General features: G+C 39.2%; 1 protein-coding gene across 1 annotated transcript; it reads left to right on the forward strand.

Moving 5' to 3' along the window:
- The first annotated feature begins 817 nt into the window (after positions 1 to 817).
- Positions 818 to 7,137, forward strand: LOC115046391 (neurofilament medium polypeptide). Its single transcript, XM_029506718.1, has 5 exons — positions 818 to 1,437; positions 2,842 to 3,329; positions 3,843 to 3,909; positions 4,467 to 5,091; positions 5,196 to 7,137. Coding segments are annotated over exons 1-5 (1,476 nt in total). The 5' UTR covers positions 818 to 1,143; the 3' UTR covers positions 5,198 to 7,137.
- The last annotated feature ends 7,645 nt before the right edge of the window (positions 7,138 to 14,782 follow it).

The following is a 14,782-nucleotide window of genomic DNA, read 5'->3' on the forward strand; positions in this document are numbered from 1 at the left end:
AAGTATCCAGTGCATATTTGACCTGAAATGGCACCTCAAGAAAAAAAATAAAAGAAAATAAAAAACATAAAAGAACAAATCTTTTTGCAGCAGCAGTAGACAATATGACAGTGACATTAAAATGTGTGTTGCTTCTGGAGGTTTGACCTTTTCAGACACTTTATCTTTTAATCAAGTATTAGCAATGCTCCCCTGCAGCCTGTATAGCTTGTGATCCCTCTGAGCAATATTTAAAGCTACTGGGCAGTTTGATCGAACAAAGGGCCAGTTTGACAGGAGCAACAACAATGATGACAGTTTGCCCCACCCAAGCAGGATCAACAACAACAATGGGGAAGGTGCACTACAAACACAGACTACACAGGACCACATAGTCTAATAAAACATTTGTGTGGGCTAAATGTAGATGTTAGGAAGCTTTAAAATACCCTGTTTAAATATACCAATCAGTGTGCAGGCCTATGAGCTAGAGAGCAGTATAAAGACAGATAGATACTTAATCTACCCTGGGGGGAATTCAGCAAGACATAAATATGCAACGAGTGAAAAATAGTGGAAGAAGAAATAGTGTAAGAGAAGTTGACATGAGCAGTTAAAGGTGGCCTTTAATATGAATGTGCCCTTTTCCAGCCTCATGGCCACGTTTGAACAGAAAACTGTACCACTAAATCAAAAAGGTAAAAAAAAAAAAAAAAAAAAAAAACGCATGCATTCACTCTTTAGCGACCATTTCTTCCGGCTCAGTTGGGACACGTCACATTAAAGTTGCTCTTAAGTGTAGAACAGCAGCGGCAATAAATAGCCCGGCAGTCCTGCAGCCGACCGTGTAGTCTTTCCATTAGGTGACAGAGAAGCACATGGCGGGTGGTGGAGTCTCGGCCCCTCCCAGATAACCCAGCCCCCGGCTGTCATCTCCTTATCAAGCCTCCTTCGCCGCAGCTGTCCGAAGAAATTCAGGTTTTGGTTGGTGCTGCGTCCATTCAGAGGGCTCCACTTGAGATCGATCCGATCCCGACTCACCCTCATCTCCCCCGGTCCCCCTTCCCCCTCCTCCTCTTCAGGGCTCTTTGACCCTCCACCCCTTCCACCGCCGGCTCTCACCTCCCGGAACATCGTGTCCTTCAACGGATAAAAGCGCTGAAAATGACCGCCAAGCATCGGAAGGGGAAAGGCAACCACAAACATGACGACAACTTCTTCAAAAATGAGATCATGGAGTCTGAAGGTCGCTCCGGATCCAACAACAACAACAGATTCAGCGTGCTGATGTTTTTATTCCTGTCCGTGTTGAGTGTGATCGGCGGGTCCACCGTAGCCTGGTTCTGTTTCCAGCAGCACCAAACTTTGACCGGCCTGGTAGACAATCTGGACGGCCTGCAGTTGAAATTGGTCAAGCTACAGTCCTACCATGAAGAGACCCGGCAGGCCATGAGCAAGGTAGGGATTTAAATAAATTGCACCATTGATAGAATAAGATTCCCCTGAGTTTTGCAGAAGGGCATGCCTCCATCCTCTCAGGAATAATACACCTCAAACCTGATAAGCCAAACTAAAAAAAAAAAAAAAATGGCCTCACCACCTGCCAAGAGTGTGTACTGACAGTCAGAAGTAAAGCTGAGAGCTGCTGCAGGCCTCTATCAGGTTTCAAAATGCCAGCCCTGAAAACAAAAACAGTCGCACAGCTGCTGATCATTGAACTGAAGATTATTCTTTACCTGCAAAATACAGGAACCCAATAAGTGACGCCCACAAATCAAACCAGTATCAAAGCTCCCAAAGTAAAATGCGTGTATTATGATACTAGTCTACAACATGCTGCTGGTAAAATAATATTAACAATAATAAACAGGACAGTGGTGTGCCAATGCTAAATTTAGTCTGATTTAGACACTGAACACCGGTTCAGAGGTTGTTTACAGGCCATTTCAAAAACCAGAGAGGGGTGATTGTTTCATTTGATGACACATAATGTCCTAAATACTAGTCCAAATCCAAATTCCTTTATTTGTCCCACATTGAGGAAATTTCAAATGGTGCAAGCATGTGTAAAATGATTGTGACTGCTCAATATTTCTAATTTAAAGAGTTAGATGTGAAATGTGGCTGTTCTGGTGAACTGAGATGGCTGTGGTTATATTATGAGGTTCATATTCTTCTGACTATATGTCATTTTCCACAGGCAACTCAGGGAAGTTGAGCAACATTTTTTTTTTTTTTTTTTCAATGACATTAAACCACAGAGCAACACTCCTTCTCTCCCTCCTGCAGCTTCACCTTGGTCCCGGGCAAACTGGTGTAGTGAAACTTTACATGAGAGCAGCTCTGCCAGCTCAGTCTTGTTAAGGAAATATTTCCCGTATGAGCAATTCATTGTTTTCTGTCTGCGTCTCATGAATGTATTGCTGCTGTGTTAATAAGTGATGAACACCCTAGGCAATTTCACCCCATATACGCCCATTTTTTTTCAGGAAATAAGGTTTTACTGAGCTGTCCATGCATGTAAGGGCTGATCCCAATTGGTTAAGGTTCACATTTCAGTATGATCTGTGACTCAATATGATGGGAATGCTTTAAAGTGTCCTAAAATGAAAAATCAAATCAGCACCAAATCATAACAAGGGACATCAAGGCACTTTACATATAGAGCACGCCTAGACCTAGTCCTACTGTAGCCCATTCATACACCAGTGGTCCTAGGGTTGAACAGTACATTATCCTAGATTTTTTTTTTTTTTTGAACTTATTCATCTGTTCCCATTGTCACAATATCATTCGATCATTTTGGGGGGTTTTGGATGGTCTCTCAGTTTGAAGCAATGTTACTTCTGTGTGTCTCTGTAGCAGCACATCCCAGAGAGCCTGGAGTACCGGCTGAACACCCTGGAGGACTCATATGCTCTGGCCCAGAAACAGGTTAACTTGGCCTTGGCCACAGTGGAGCAGTTCAAGATATCTGACCTACCCGCTCAGGTGCTGTCGCTCCACACCGAGATGAAGAGCCGACTAGAAGAGATGCAGAGATCCACCGTGTCTCAGGAGCAGCTGAGCCAACTGGAGAGCACGCTGCAGGGCAAGAGCGAGGAGTTTGAGGGTGTCAGGGTTCAGGTGCAGGAGCTGGCATTGCTGAACACTCAACTCTCTCAAGGGGTGGAGAGCTTAGCAAAGAACCTGGAGGATGCAAAGACAATGATGGCTGACCATGCTCAGCAGGTTACCAAACTCAGCTCCGACCTTGAAGTGATGGCCCCTGAAGTTCACAGAGTAAAGAAGCAACTCAGCATCTATAAGGCTCAGCTGGAGGCTGAGACACTGGAGATAGCTACAGTCAGGTAGGATCTAGGAAAAAAAGCAGCAGCTATTGATGTTGTAGAGAAAATAGCTCACCTCCTCTGACCCATAACTTTATGTTGGCATTGTCAAATCCCTGTTGGCTGCGTCTGTCTGCACTTCTGTGTTTCTCTAGGCCAGCTTCATTTTCACATTGAGAGATGGCCTTGATCTGTGAAAAAAAATTTCCATTGTATGAATAAGATCTGGTGCTGAATGGTGTGTGTAACTTTTTTTTTTTTTTTTTTTTTTTTTTATGTAAATCTGCAGTTATCTAAGCATGGAAATGTGGTTCACAGGGTAATGTTGCGCTTAACAGATTCGAAGCAATGTCATGAAGCTTCTTGTTCTTTTTCACAGTATTTTAACTATAAGGCTCCGTGGGACTTCACAGCTTATATCATATTAATATTATTATATACTAGATTTCGTGTCTATGTTTGATTAGGGGGGAAAAAAAAAAAGATCTCAAACACCCATTTTGATTTAGAAATCCTGTGTGTTTTGTCTTTCAGACAATTGCTTGAGAATGAGCAGTCCCAGTTGCTCCAGCAGGCCAATATGGAGCAGCAGTTCAATACAGTAAGTCTGCACAGTGAACTCAGCTGGAGAACATACAGAAACAGATATTTATATTCAAGCCATTCTTAATTCTCATTATTTTATATGCATGGAGATGGATAACAAGGTGTAAAGGTAGACGGAACGCATTTGCTCGGATTGGTTGATTCTTTCATCAATTGGATGAAATAATCTCAGTGTCCGTAACCAGACCAAATCAGCTGTTACTTTTTATTTTGAATTAAAACCAAAATCGTGATAGATTTTCAAGATAATCAGTTTAAGGTGCACTTGAGTGTTGTATGCGGCAGAACATACGTGCCCCTGCCTCTGTGCTATTTCTGTTCACTGTGTCCACAGGGAACCAAAATTCAATTTTCATGTCATTAACTTGAAGGAGCTTATTTCCCGGCATGAATTCTCTCAAAAGCTGCCCATGTAAAGCATAGATTGTTGTAGATTGTTGCCATTTTTTTTTTTCTTGTTTCATTTACCTTGTCAGCTGGATAGCGAGATCGTGGACCAGCCATTTGTACACACTGGTTGTTTTATAATCTAATGTATTTTATTTGGTTCAGGGGGAGGGTGAAGTTCAGCCTTCTGCTGAGCCTGTAGAACAAACAGCTGAAGAAACGACCCCAACAGTTGAAGAAGAGGCAGCTACCACGACTGAAGAGGAAGAGGCACTTGCTACAGATTTGGGAAAAGAGGTAGAGGCAGATGAGGAAGACGATGAAGCACCTCTTGAGCAGGAGGTCTCTGTGGCAGAGGAAGCAGCACCTGCAAAGGAGGAGGAAGAAGTGGCGCAAGAGGACTCAGGAAAAGAAGGAGTGGAGACTACACAGATGGAAGAGGAGGAACAAAGCGAAGAAGAGGAGATGCCCATGGAGGAGGAGGACCAGGAAGAAGATAGAGAGGAGGAATCACCAGTTGAGGAGAGCCACAAAACAGAAGAGGAGGAGGACGAGAAGGAGGTACTGGAAACAGATGAGCCAATAAAGGAGGAAAATTATGATGATGAAGAAGAAGAAGAAGAAGAAGAAGAAGAAGAAGAAGAAGAAGAGAAGCGGGCATCTGAAGGAGAGGAGGGACAAGAGGAGTTGCCAATGGAGGAGGAGGAAGAAGAGCAGGAAGTTGCAGCTGAAGAGGAGGCAGAGAAGGAAGTAAAGCCATTCGAAAATGCAGCTTTTCCAGAGAAAGAATGTAAGTGATAATTATTTCATTAAAATCACTGCCTTGGCTAAAAAGAAATGAAAATTGTCATCCGGTTCCTAAAATCTTAATATTTTCTGTCTCATCTTTTACAGAGTTTATTGATTTATTTATTTTTTATTTTTTCTTTTTTTTGCACCGGACAAAATGGAGAATTGAACATTTCTGGACTAAAAATCCTCTATAATAGGACAAATACTGGAATCATGGATTCCTGTTGTGTAGGTGCAGTATTGTTTATGTGGTTGCTCTTTGAAAGGCAGATCTCATCAGAAAGTTTTTGGTCACTATGGTGGAGTTGGAGCTGAAAACGCCTTGAAATATGAGATGGCTGTTAATTTAGAAAATTAGTCATTTAAAGGATTTACTTGCCAATAACAACCTCAAAAGCCTTAATTCATAAAAGAATGACTGTCTTTCTATAGAGCATTTTCCGCTCTTCATAACTCACGTTTGTGTGTTTTGTTTTTTTTGTTTTTTGTTTTTTGTTTTTTTTTCCAGTTAAGGTTAGATTCTAAACTTAACTGGAAAACTAAAGTTTAATGACATAACATGAAGCCAATACACAGACTGCACTTGAAGCCATAATTAATGCCTATCATGGTAACATTAAAATATTGTTCTTTTTGTCATTTCCTGAGGCAGAATTTAAAAAAATGTGGTGAAGAGGTTAGCATTTCCCAGTTGTTTACATAGGGGGAACAGCCAAATAAAGAACGTGTGCCCAAAAAAAAAAAAAAGTTAGATGAGTTCGAACAACTCAATGTATAAAAGTATGGGACAAATTGTAGTTAAGACTTTTTTTTTTTTTCCTTAAAGTGCATATCTGTGGTTCAACACTTAAAAATGTAAGCTTATCTGTATAAGGTTTGGCTCATTGTCCTTTTTGCACTTTTTAAAACTGATCACAATTCCAGCCAGACAGAACCCACACTTTGTTTAATCAGTGTCATTCTACTGCTCATGTATTCCTTGTTTAAAAACATTGTTTAGCTTTTCCAGCCCTTTTAGTGCTGTTGTGGGTCTTTAACACATGACCACGGGTTTTCTATGCATTAAAAAAAGCGCAAACACTTGTTGGTAACAATCTGAAGAGCTTAGTGGAGCACCTCAGGGACAAATTGTGCTGTAGATGGATTGAAAGCTTTTAGTGATCAAACTCAATTAACTCTATAATTCTAGTGTTGTAATATGCAATCAGTCCTCAGTGCACGACACCAATTAAAGCTCAATATAGCTGACCAAGTGCTGCTAATGTAGTTCTACCGTTTGCCAAACCGCACCTTTAATAACTTCAGGCCTTTGTTCAAACTGTAAAAATTTCACCATAAGTTTTTGCAGATAAATCAGATTTTCAACCTGTTCATGTCTGTAAATGGAGAGATTTTGTGCTGTATGAAAGTTTAGTGCCGCAGTCCATAAATCTGGAGTCAAAATGTGGAGGAAAACACTGGGGTGAGTTGTTGTGAACTCACTCGGGTTCAGCTGCTCATCAGCCAAACACAGAGACTGCTACATCCTGCAGAGCCACGACTGAATTCGTGGCCTGAAGCTGGAAGCACGACCAGGACTGTGTGAAGCAGCTGCTGGGCTTTCCTTCAACCCTGCTGAACAAAACTTAAAAAAAAACAACATATGGCCATGTCACAAGACTTTGTGAGATGCTTGGAAGACAACTGGAATAATGTGAATCCTTGTGGAAAAACAATCACCACTGAAGTGCAAACTGTGTCAGAGCAATATATGTGTGTGTGTGTGTGTATGTGTGTATATATATATATATATATATATATATATATATATATATATTTTATAAAATTACCTCGGAAATATTGGTGAAGTTTGTATTCACAGAAATTAGTTTCTAATAAGGGATTTAACAATTATAGGCAGATTATGCTTTTGGACACCACTGTACTTTTCTAATGAAGCTTATATTTACTTTTACAAAATGCACACTTGTCAAGGCTTTGGTTACTTTAAGTACACCACTTCCCTCATTGTGATGTTTTTAAAATAAATTCTAGTTCTATAACATTTGTATACTCTGATTTTGTGCTGTTGGGTCACATTAAAAATTTACATGTAATGTACATGTATGAGTGAGTTTTCAACTGTCATTTCTGTCTATACTGTAGCATCCTGTGCCCCACATTGGCACTAAATATATATATATAATATATAAAGCATGTTCTTGAATATAATTTTTCATACATTTAAAAAAAAAATTGAATCACCTCAAATTATGCTCAGTTTATAGCAAATGCAAACTATAACACATTGATATTATGTGTATTTCTACAACTATTGTTGTGAAATTTGCACCAACTACACCGAGGTGTGTGTAGATTTGCTTGCATCAAACACTGGTGCACAGAAAGTCTGAATTGATTGTGTGTGCATCATTGAGATCAGCAGGAAGTCTCCCCCACCTTCTCCCTCCCTGCTTGTTACACAGTCATTTTGTTCAGCCTCTCCCACCTATCGCTGCTGCAGCGTCTCAGCCACTGACCTTCCACAGGGACCATGCGAGCATTTGTTCCTCGGTAAGTTTGAAAGGAACTGAGTCATGCAGTTCTATTCCTGGATTTTTCATTTAACCAGTTTTATTTTCATTCAATCTAACAAACGGCAGTTTTGGCAAAGCTCCAAGCCATTTGTGTTTGTCTTTTTAATGTGTGGTAATAATGCTCATTTCAAGTTCTGCAGGCCTTGTTCTGATTTAGCTGAGCTTGGGTGTCGTTACTTTAGGGGCTGGAAATAAGCTCCTCTCTTTGATCTACTCGATTAGCGCCTTTATGTACATTAGTAATTATTGGCCAGGAGCTGTTAATTCTTCACAACTATTTTAGCTTATCAGTTATCCTTAATTATTTCAACTTGTGGTTTAAGAGGCACAACTTGTTGTAAATGGGTTTATTTATTATCAAAATTTGTGTGGGTACTTAAAAGCTCCAACCTGTTTATTGGTTGATGATTCTACTGTACATTATCTGGTATCAGTCCGATACCAGATAATTCAATGCCGAGTACATTATGCTGCTGACCAGCTTGGTGACTCTTAGTCATGAAACAGGATGACTCCACAACTGAGAGATTGATGCCACTAAAAGCGTAGTAGAGGAGGGGAGGGCAATGAGCTCATGCTTGGTCAGCCCTTTAGGTTTCTTTTGGTAAAGCTACAGGCATAAATTGTGGTGAAGGTCTTAAATGAACAGTGAAATGCACTTTCAGTGCTACTTGCATCCTTAATTTGATGTTGCTACAGGGAAAAATTATTCAGAACTGATGCATCTGCTGATACAGCACGAGGTCACAAATTAAGATAGACAGCATGAAGTAGGTGAAATGCAGTTTTTGTTACACTTATTTTTATGCTGTTACAGGGAAAGTCTTTCAGTATTTCATTCATTTATATTCCAAATGTATTTTTATTGTTTTGTAAAACTGGATTACTAACTAGACAATGTAGGCAACTGCCAAAAAAAGACATTTCAGTAGTTGTAGGCTTTAACAGACATAAATAGCTTGTACTGTTCACTAAAACTTCATGTTCCTTGTGGACAGCTCTTGTAGCCTCGTTTGCCACAGTCATTTGTGTTTTGTTGTTTCTTACTGAGCCAGGTAGTATCTGGTCCCAGTGAGGGACGAAGACGCTGAGTCTCAGCGGAAAGCAAAGTCTCGTCATGCCAGACAGACAGGTCTACACAGGTAAAGAAATCCCTTACAAAAGCTAAAGTTTCATTTTACTGTTCAAGTTTTGACAAATTTGAGGTTGTGTGAATATCCTGCAGGGTGTGACCCTCACAGACCTGAAAGAGGCTCAGAAGGCCAACTGCCTGTCCTCTCAAGGGTCCTCTCAAGAAGCAGGTGGAGGAAGAGCGTGCACGCTGACAGACAGCTCCTATCTGAGGAAAAACTGTGCAGGCGAGAGGAGAGTCCAGATCTGCCCAACAGAGTCCACAGAAATAACGCACAACAGCACAATATGGAGCAACCAAGATGAGGTGAGCAGCTTGTGTACAGAATTTAATTTAGGCTTAAGTAAAGTTTGTGGAAAGTCATTCATTAGCCCTTTTATTTTCTCCTATGCATCTGCAGCAGGGGAACATAGAGGCCACGCTGGAAATGTTCACTGAATCACCACTTCCAAACATTTCCTACAGCAACGATTCCTTCAGAGAGCAACGAATCTTTGAGTCTTTTAACACTTTTGCTTTCTTGAGATTGTTATTGTTTTAATATTACTTTATTTTTCTGACTTTTTCCCCACATACCTTTTTCATTCTGCATCAAAATGTTACGAAACAGGGCAAGGCCATTTCAGACTGAAATGACCATAACCCCCTATTATTACAAAAAATAAGTAATGCTTTATGAATGTAAATACAGTATTTCCTAAAAGAAAAGGAAATGGACACCTTATTCTCATTATACCTCCTTACTAGATCTATGAACAAATTTCACAAGGAGTTATAGTAACATCCTATAGCAAAAAAACAAAAAACAAACCCACAATATAGCAGACTTTTAAAATATCTCTTAATTTTAAAATCAGATTAACCAATCTTAGGAAACCGTTCTTCTTTATTTCCAGTAAACACAAAAGAAATGTTTACCTTGTGATGTGTGAGAAGCTGCTGAGACGTGATGGAGGGATGAGAATCATTCGAGGAAACATCATGGATGAGCTTCGCCACGGAGCACCAACACTTCTGTGATGCAGGGGGTTCAGTCTTCAACACTGAAGAGGTATGCATGACAATTTATATGCTTTTAGGTAAAAACTTATTAGTTAAAAGAAAAAGTTAATAAAGCAATTGTTTTTCTTCAGTGCCACTAGATGGAGCTAATACACTGTTTATAAACTGTTTACTATCCCAAAAAAATCATACCAGAATATAAATGTGTGTGTTCATGACACATTTTAAGTAACAGTGATTGTTACTTTGACACATGCATCTATATATTAAATACACACACAGTAAATCTTACGTCAGTGCCTCTCTTACCCCCCTTTTTGTTCCTAATGAATTAATATTCATTGGCACATTGTTTCCTAACCCTAACCCTAACCCTAACCCACCCATCCTGATTCTTCCTCACCCAAAAAGTTACGCATGCTTCAAAGGCTCTCATCTCTTCTAAGTCTCTTTGTTTCTTTACATCACATGGCCGAGGTGTCTTAACATTTCGTACTTTATTGGCCAAAACTGAATCTGCTCTCTGTGTAGTCTTAGCCCTGGATTCAGATGGGCTGATGTTCTTTTCTTTTCACCTAAGAATTGACATTGGGAAAAATCCTGAACCCCAGCCTCATTGCCTCTTCATCCTTCTCAATACCTGCAACCTGTCAAATTCCCTGGAGCTTCAATATGGACATTCTATTAATTTGTTTCTGAAAAGTTAGATCAGTGAGATGTAAAGAGAGGGGACAGAGAGATAATAAGTCAGTGTGTGACTTTCATGGGATTATAGATAAATGTAAATGTCCTATGGGTAGGAAAATGGTTTGGTTGTGTGAGTTGACTCCAGGCCAGCAGTTCAGCTGTCCCTGGAGCTACTGGTAGAATCTGAAACACAAATCTGTCAGTAACCTGAGAGTCTCTTAGCGTTGCTGAGCGAACTATATCTGTCTGTGATAATCATACCAAAGGGTTTCATCCCTTTGGTATGAGAGGTTTCATCAGAAGCTTGACAAGCTGTCCATCACTGGAGCCGACCTCTGTGTGACTCCATGATGATCTGAACAGACTTTCCCCGTTTCTTTTCTGCATCAGAGACAGAGAGAAAGACAGGTGCAGAGCAAGTCACCTAAGAGATTCCTCATTGCGTAAGATTACTGGTGCAATGTAAAACATTCCAAGCTAGTTCAACTTGCAAATGGAAGTGCACCTGCTGCCCTGAAAACGCAAGTTAACTCAATTTGAGGATAATCTTCATCAGTTCATCAGGTTGATATGACTACAATGTTCTAGTACTCAACGTTGTTTTTTAAATTGTCCAAGTTGATTAAACTTCTAACCACTAGTTGTTTCAACTTTTTTTTTTACTGTAAGTTAGTATATATTATTTTACATCATCAGTGTACGAGAACTTAATTTACCTAGTCCAACAAACTCACATTTCTGTATTCTCATAGTTCAAAGTTAAAATAACTTAAACATTCATACAACTTGCCATTTCAAGAGGATTTAACTTTAAAATGTGTTACAACTTACATGTATGTTATCTTGACTGATAATTACAAGTTATCTTTTTTTAGTAACAATCAATGAATTCTGGCAGCCTCTCTGTTCAGAAATATAACATTTATTTGAAAAACTATGTTAAACAGCTTAAACATTATGTTTCAATCTCAAACATGCCTTCACACCTAAACAGGTGGGTTGATGCTTAATCAGGGTCATGTAAGAAAATCAGTGGGTGGATAAAAACTTCAGATGAACAAGAACAATATTGCATGTTGGTAAATCTCAACCATTCTTTTACAAAACAGCTGATATTGACCACATCAGTCTCAGTCATGAGAACTGCCAGTGCAGGGGTTGAGAGAGACAGTAAACAATTTTTTATCAAATCCAACTAAAATCAAGAACAATACGATACAATCTATCTTCAGACAATCCCAAAAAAGAAAGGTTTAACAAATCTGCTGGTTCCCACATTCTTCCAAAACTTATAGAGAATAATAAAGGTGAAAAAAGATAAAGAGAGTTTGAGGTATAGATTCTTTTCACATGACGTCAGACAACTTTTGGAGCAAAGTGGGGTATCCTGACTTCCACTGTCCGTGAGCAGTGTTTACAAATGGAGTTCACAGTCCCTCCTTCAGCTACCCAAATTTCATTTGGGAGACATGCACAGACTGTCTGCCACTAAAGCTTCCAAACTTGACAAGGGTTACAAGTTCTTTATCGAACATTGCCTGTTTGATTATGAAGATAAGTGTTTTGTCTTCTTGACATTAGGATAATGATAACTTAACATGCAGATGTTTTGATCATCTATTAGTTGTCTGTTTCCCGATTAAGTTGCTATGGTAGCTTTAGAAATATTAAACTATTGCTATATCCACTATTCTATTTCACAGCTGTTTGCCACCAAGTCGTGCCTGTAATAGTTTAGTATTGTTTAGCCCTCATTCGAGCCCTCTCTCTCGCTGTTTCCAGCACCTTAAAAGAGACTGTTCTGGGTTGAGCAGTGGTCCTGCTCCATGTGAAAAAGTTTATAAACATGTTCTTATGCAAAAGCTCTACACAATTACAACATTTGCAGCAATATTTGTGGACTGCGGTGTGAGCAATTTTCAAACATAATTAATACTGATCTAATGTTGTTATGAGAATATAACACTTTTGTGAATGATGTTCCAAGATTACATTAAAGATGGATGTTCATTAAAAAGGGCACTGAATCAGTATAAACTTGTAAACTTTAAATTCAAATATCTTAGAATTTGGGTTTTTTTTAATAATTTATTTTAGTCATCCTCAACCCATCTTGGTAGAGTTGAAGCGAAACAGCATTTCATTTTCAAAACAATCAGTTAACAATTACATGCAACCATTTACAGTACACAGGGCCACAGCTGTACAACTACTTGCAGTGAGATAGGATCCAAGATAGGAGGCCCCAGACTGGTTTGTCCCCTTTGATATCAAGAGGTCCTTGGTAGTTCCTGAGTGTCTTCCTTGCTGAGCTGGGTGGACTTCTCTAAGGGAAATATTGCCTGGATGCATTGCGTTATTGTTAGCCTGGCGGTTAGCATGTGTATCTTTACATTACTTTCCCACGTTAAGGCAACAATCACTAATGATAGGGAAATATATGATAAATACTACAAGAGAAATATTATGGTCTCAAGCTTACCTTTAGAAAATACGCTGAGTTTTGTTGAGTGCTGTCTTGTGCTCCTGCTTCTTCAGTTTAAAAGGCTCAAACCGGATGTAGCGATACCCTGCTTCACTCCAAAACGGAAATTGTCTGACGTCACTGTGAAAAGGGTCTATTGTCGGGTACTGCTGAGGCAAATTAAGGGATACTGAGAGCTTTCCAAAACCATACATCAAAAGCCCAACTCTAGATAGCAGATCTCTTTAATTAAAACAATACTCTTGTAGTCTAAATAATCTAGTAGTCTAAATAAATAAATAACTAGAAATAATGACATGCTGATTGAGCTAGAAGACCTGTCTGCTTCTTGTAAATCATTTAATCATGAGGCTTCTCTTAAAGACCCCCTAACCCAAAAATTTAGTTTTTCAAATTATTAACATGTCTATGTAGTGTTTGGGTTCTGCTACAAGACATTTCAGCTGCGAAGTCTCTAGTGCGTGCCATAACTATCAAAACCAGACCTGAAAAAGTTGGATTCAGTTTTTCAGCTCCTCAGTTGGATTTCATACATCACAAATCTTAGCAACCAATCCCGTGGATTTTCTTTCCCAGTTCATTTACATAATATATGAGTGTTTGGGTGTGGAGAAGCTAATTGTGATACCAGCCTTCATCTTTTACCAAAGGATCATACCACATGGGAGACATGAAGAAGAAGGAGAAATTTTTTATGAAATATTTATTTGATCAATACTATCAGTAAAATACCTGACACAATTGCAGGGAATGTCTCAGTAGTTTTTCTTGCCATCAGAATTTTTCTTGTGTGAAAAAAATATGTCTCGCCAGAAACGCTTAGCTGCCTCTCTTCAGCCCTCAAGGTCACAGTCTGCATCAGCTGGATCAACCACAAATATCTGGCTGGATGATGCATGCAAGAACTGCTCAGGGAAAGTGTTGAAATTTAAACAGAATCTCTTCAAATATCTTAATGTTATCTAGGCGTATTACACAACAACAAACTTCCTGTGTACAATGCCATTGTATTGGTCAAAGTTCACCTAAAATATAAAATATTACTCTTAATAGGATAGTAAGTTCTGTAGTATACATTATTGGTCAGTTTTCATAAATTGGGGCTGATACAGCCATTTTATATTTAGTGTAATCGTACTTACATCTCAAACTTTGTCTTGCAACTTGTTGGGTTTTCCCAAAAAGATTAACACCAATAACAAAATGGTTTAGCAAGTACAGAATCATAATAGAATCGTTTTTCCTCAGAATGGTGTGAATGTGGAAATCTATTGTCTGAAAGACAAAAAAAAAATGTTGGTTATAGAGTGAGAAGTTTCTTTAATGGACACGTAATCACAACATAGCCCACATCCCTTCTTGTAAATTTGCATAACATGTGAAGGAATCTCATCAGCCAATTGGAGTTTGTTGGCACTGTCTGGTTTGACCAGTGGCAGAGATGGTGTAAGCAGGCCTTGCATGTTGGAAAAGTACAGACTGCTTTGAAGTGCACATACTGGCAATTTCTTTTCCTGCTGCCTGCTGACTTCACATACTGATATTTGAAGGCCAGCACACAGCAAAGAATCTTCTTGCTGAATTCATCATAAATTTTGTGTGTCCAAGACAGCTTTAATTTTTTGGTTCCTTCACCTGGCCTGATTGATTCCCATGGTTTGTTTTGTTTTTCGTTTTTTTTATCAATTGAGAAAGTTTTTGGAAGGATAATTTCTCTTCTATTTTTTTCTCGATTCCTCATTGCCTGTTAGTTTGCTTTTTGGTTTGCCTGTTGATTTCCCTTTTGATTTGCCTGTCAGCTTGCCTT

The sequence above is a fragment of the Echeneis naucrates genome, chromosome 7, assembly GCF_900963305.1.
Source record: "Echeneis naucrates chromosome 7, fEcheNa1.1, whole genome shotgun sequence".
NCBI classification, from domain to species: Eukaryota; Metazoa; Chordata; class Actinopteri; order Carangiformes; family Echeneidae; genus Echeneis; species Echeneis naucrates.

Bases quoted from the DNA above. Each gene is read 5' to 3' on its own strand.
- LOC115046391 (XM_029506718.1), top strand. From the start codon at position 1,144: ATGACCGCCAAGCATCGGAAGGGGAAAGGCAACCACAAACATGACGAC. The intron at 1,438-2,841 runs GTAGGGATTTAA...GTGTCTCTGTAG, and splicing joins CCCGGCAGGCCATGAGCAAG to CAGCACATCCCAGAGAGCCT. The intron at 3,910-4,466 runs GTAAGTCTGCAC...TATTTGGTTCAG, and splicing joins TGGAGCAGCAGTTCAATACA to GGGGAGGGTGAAGTTCAGCC.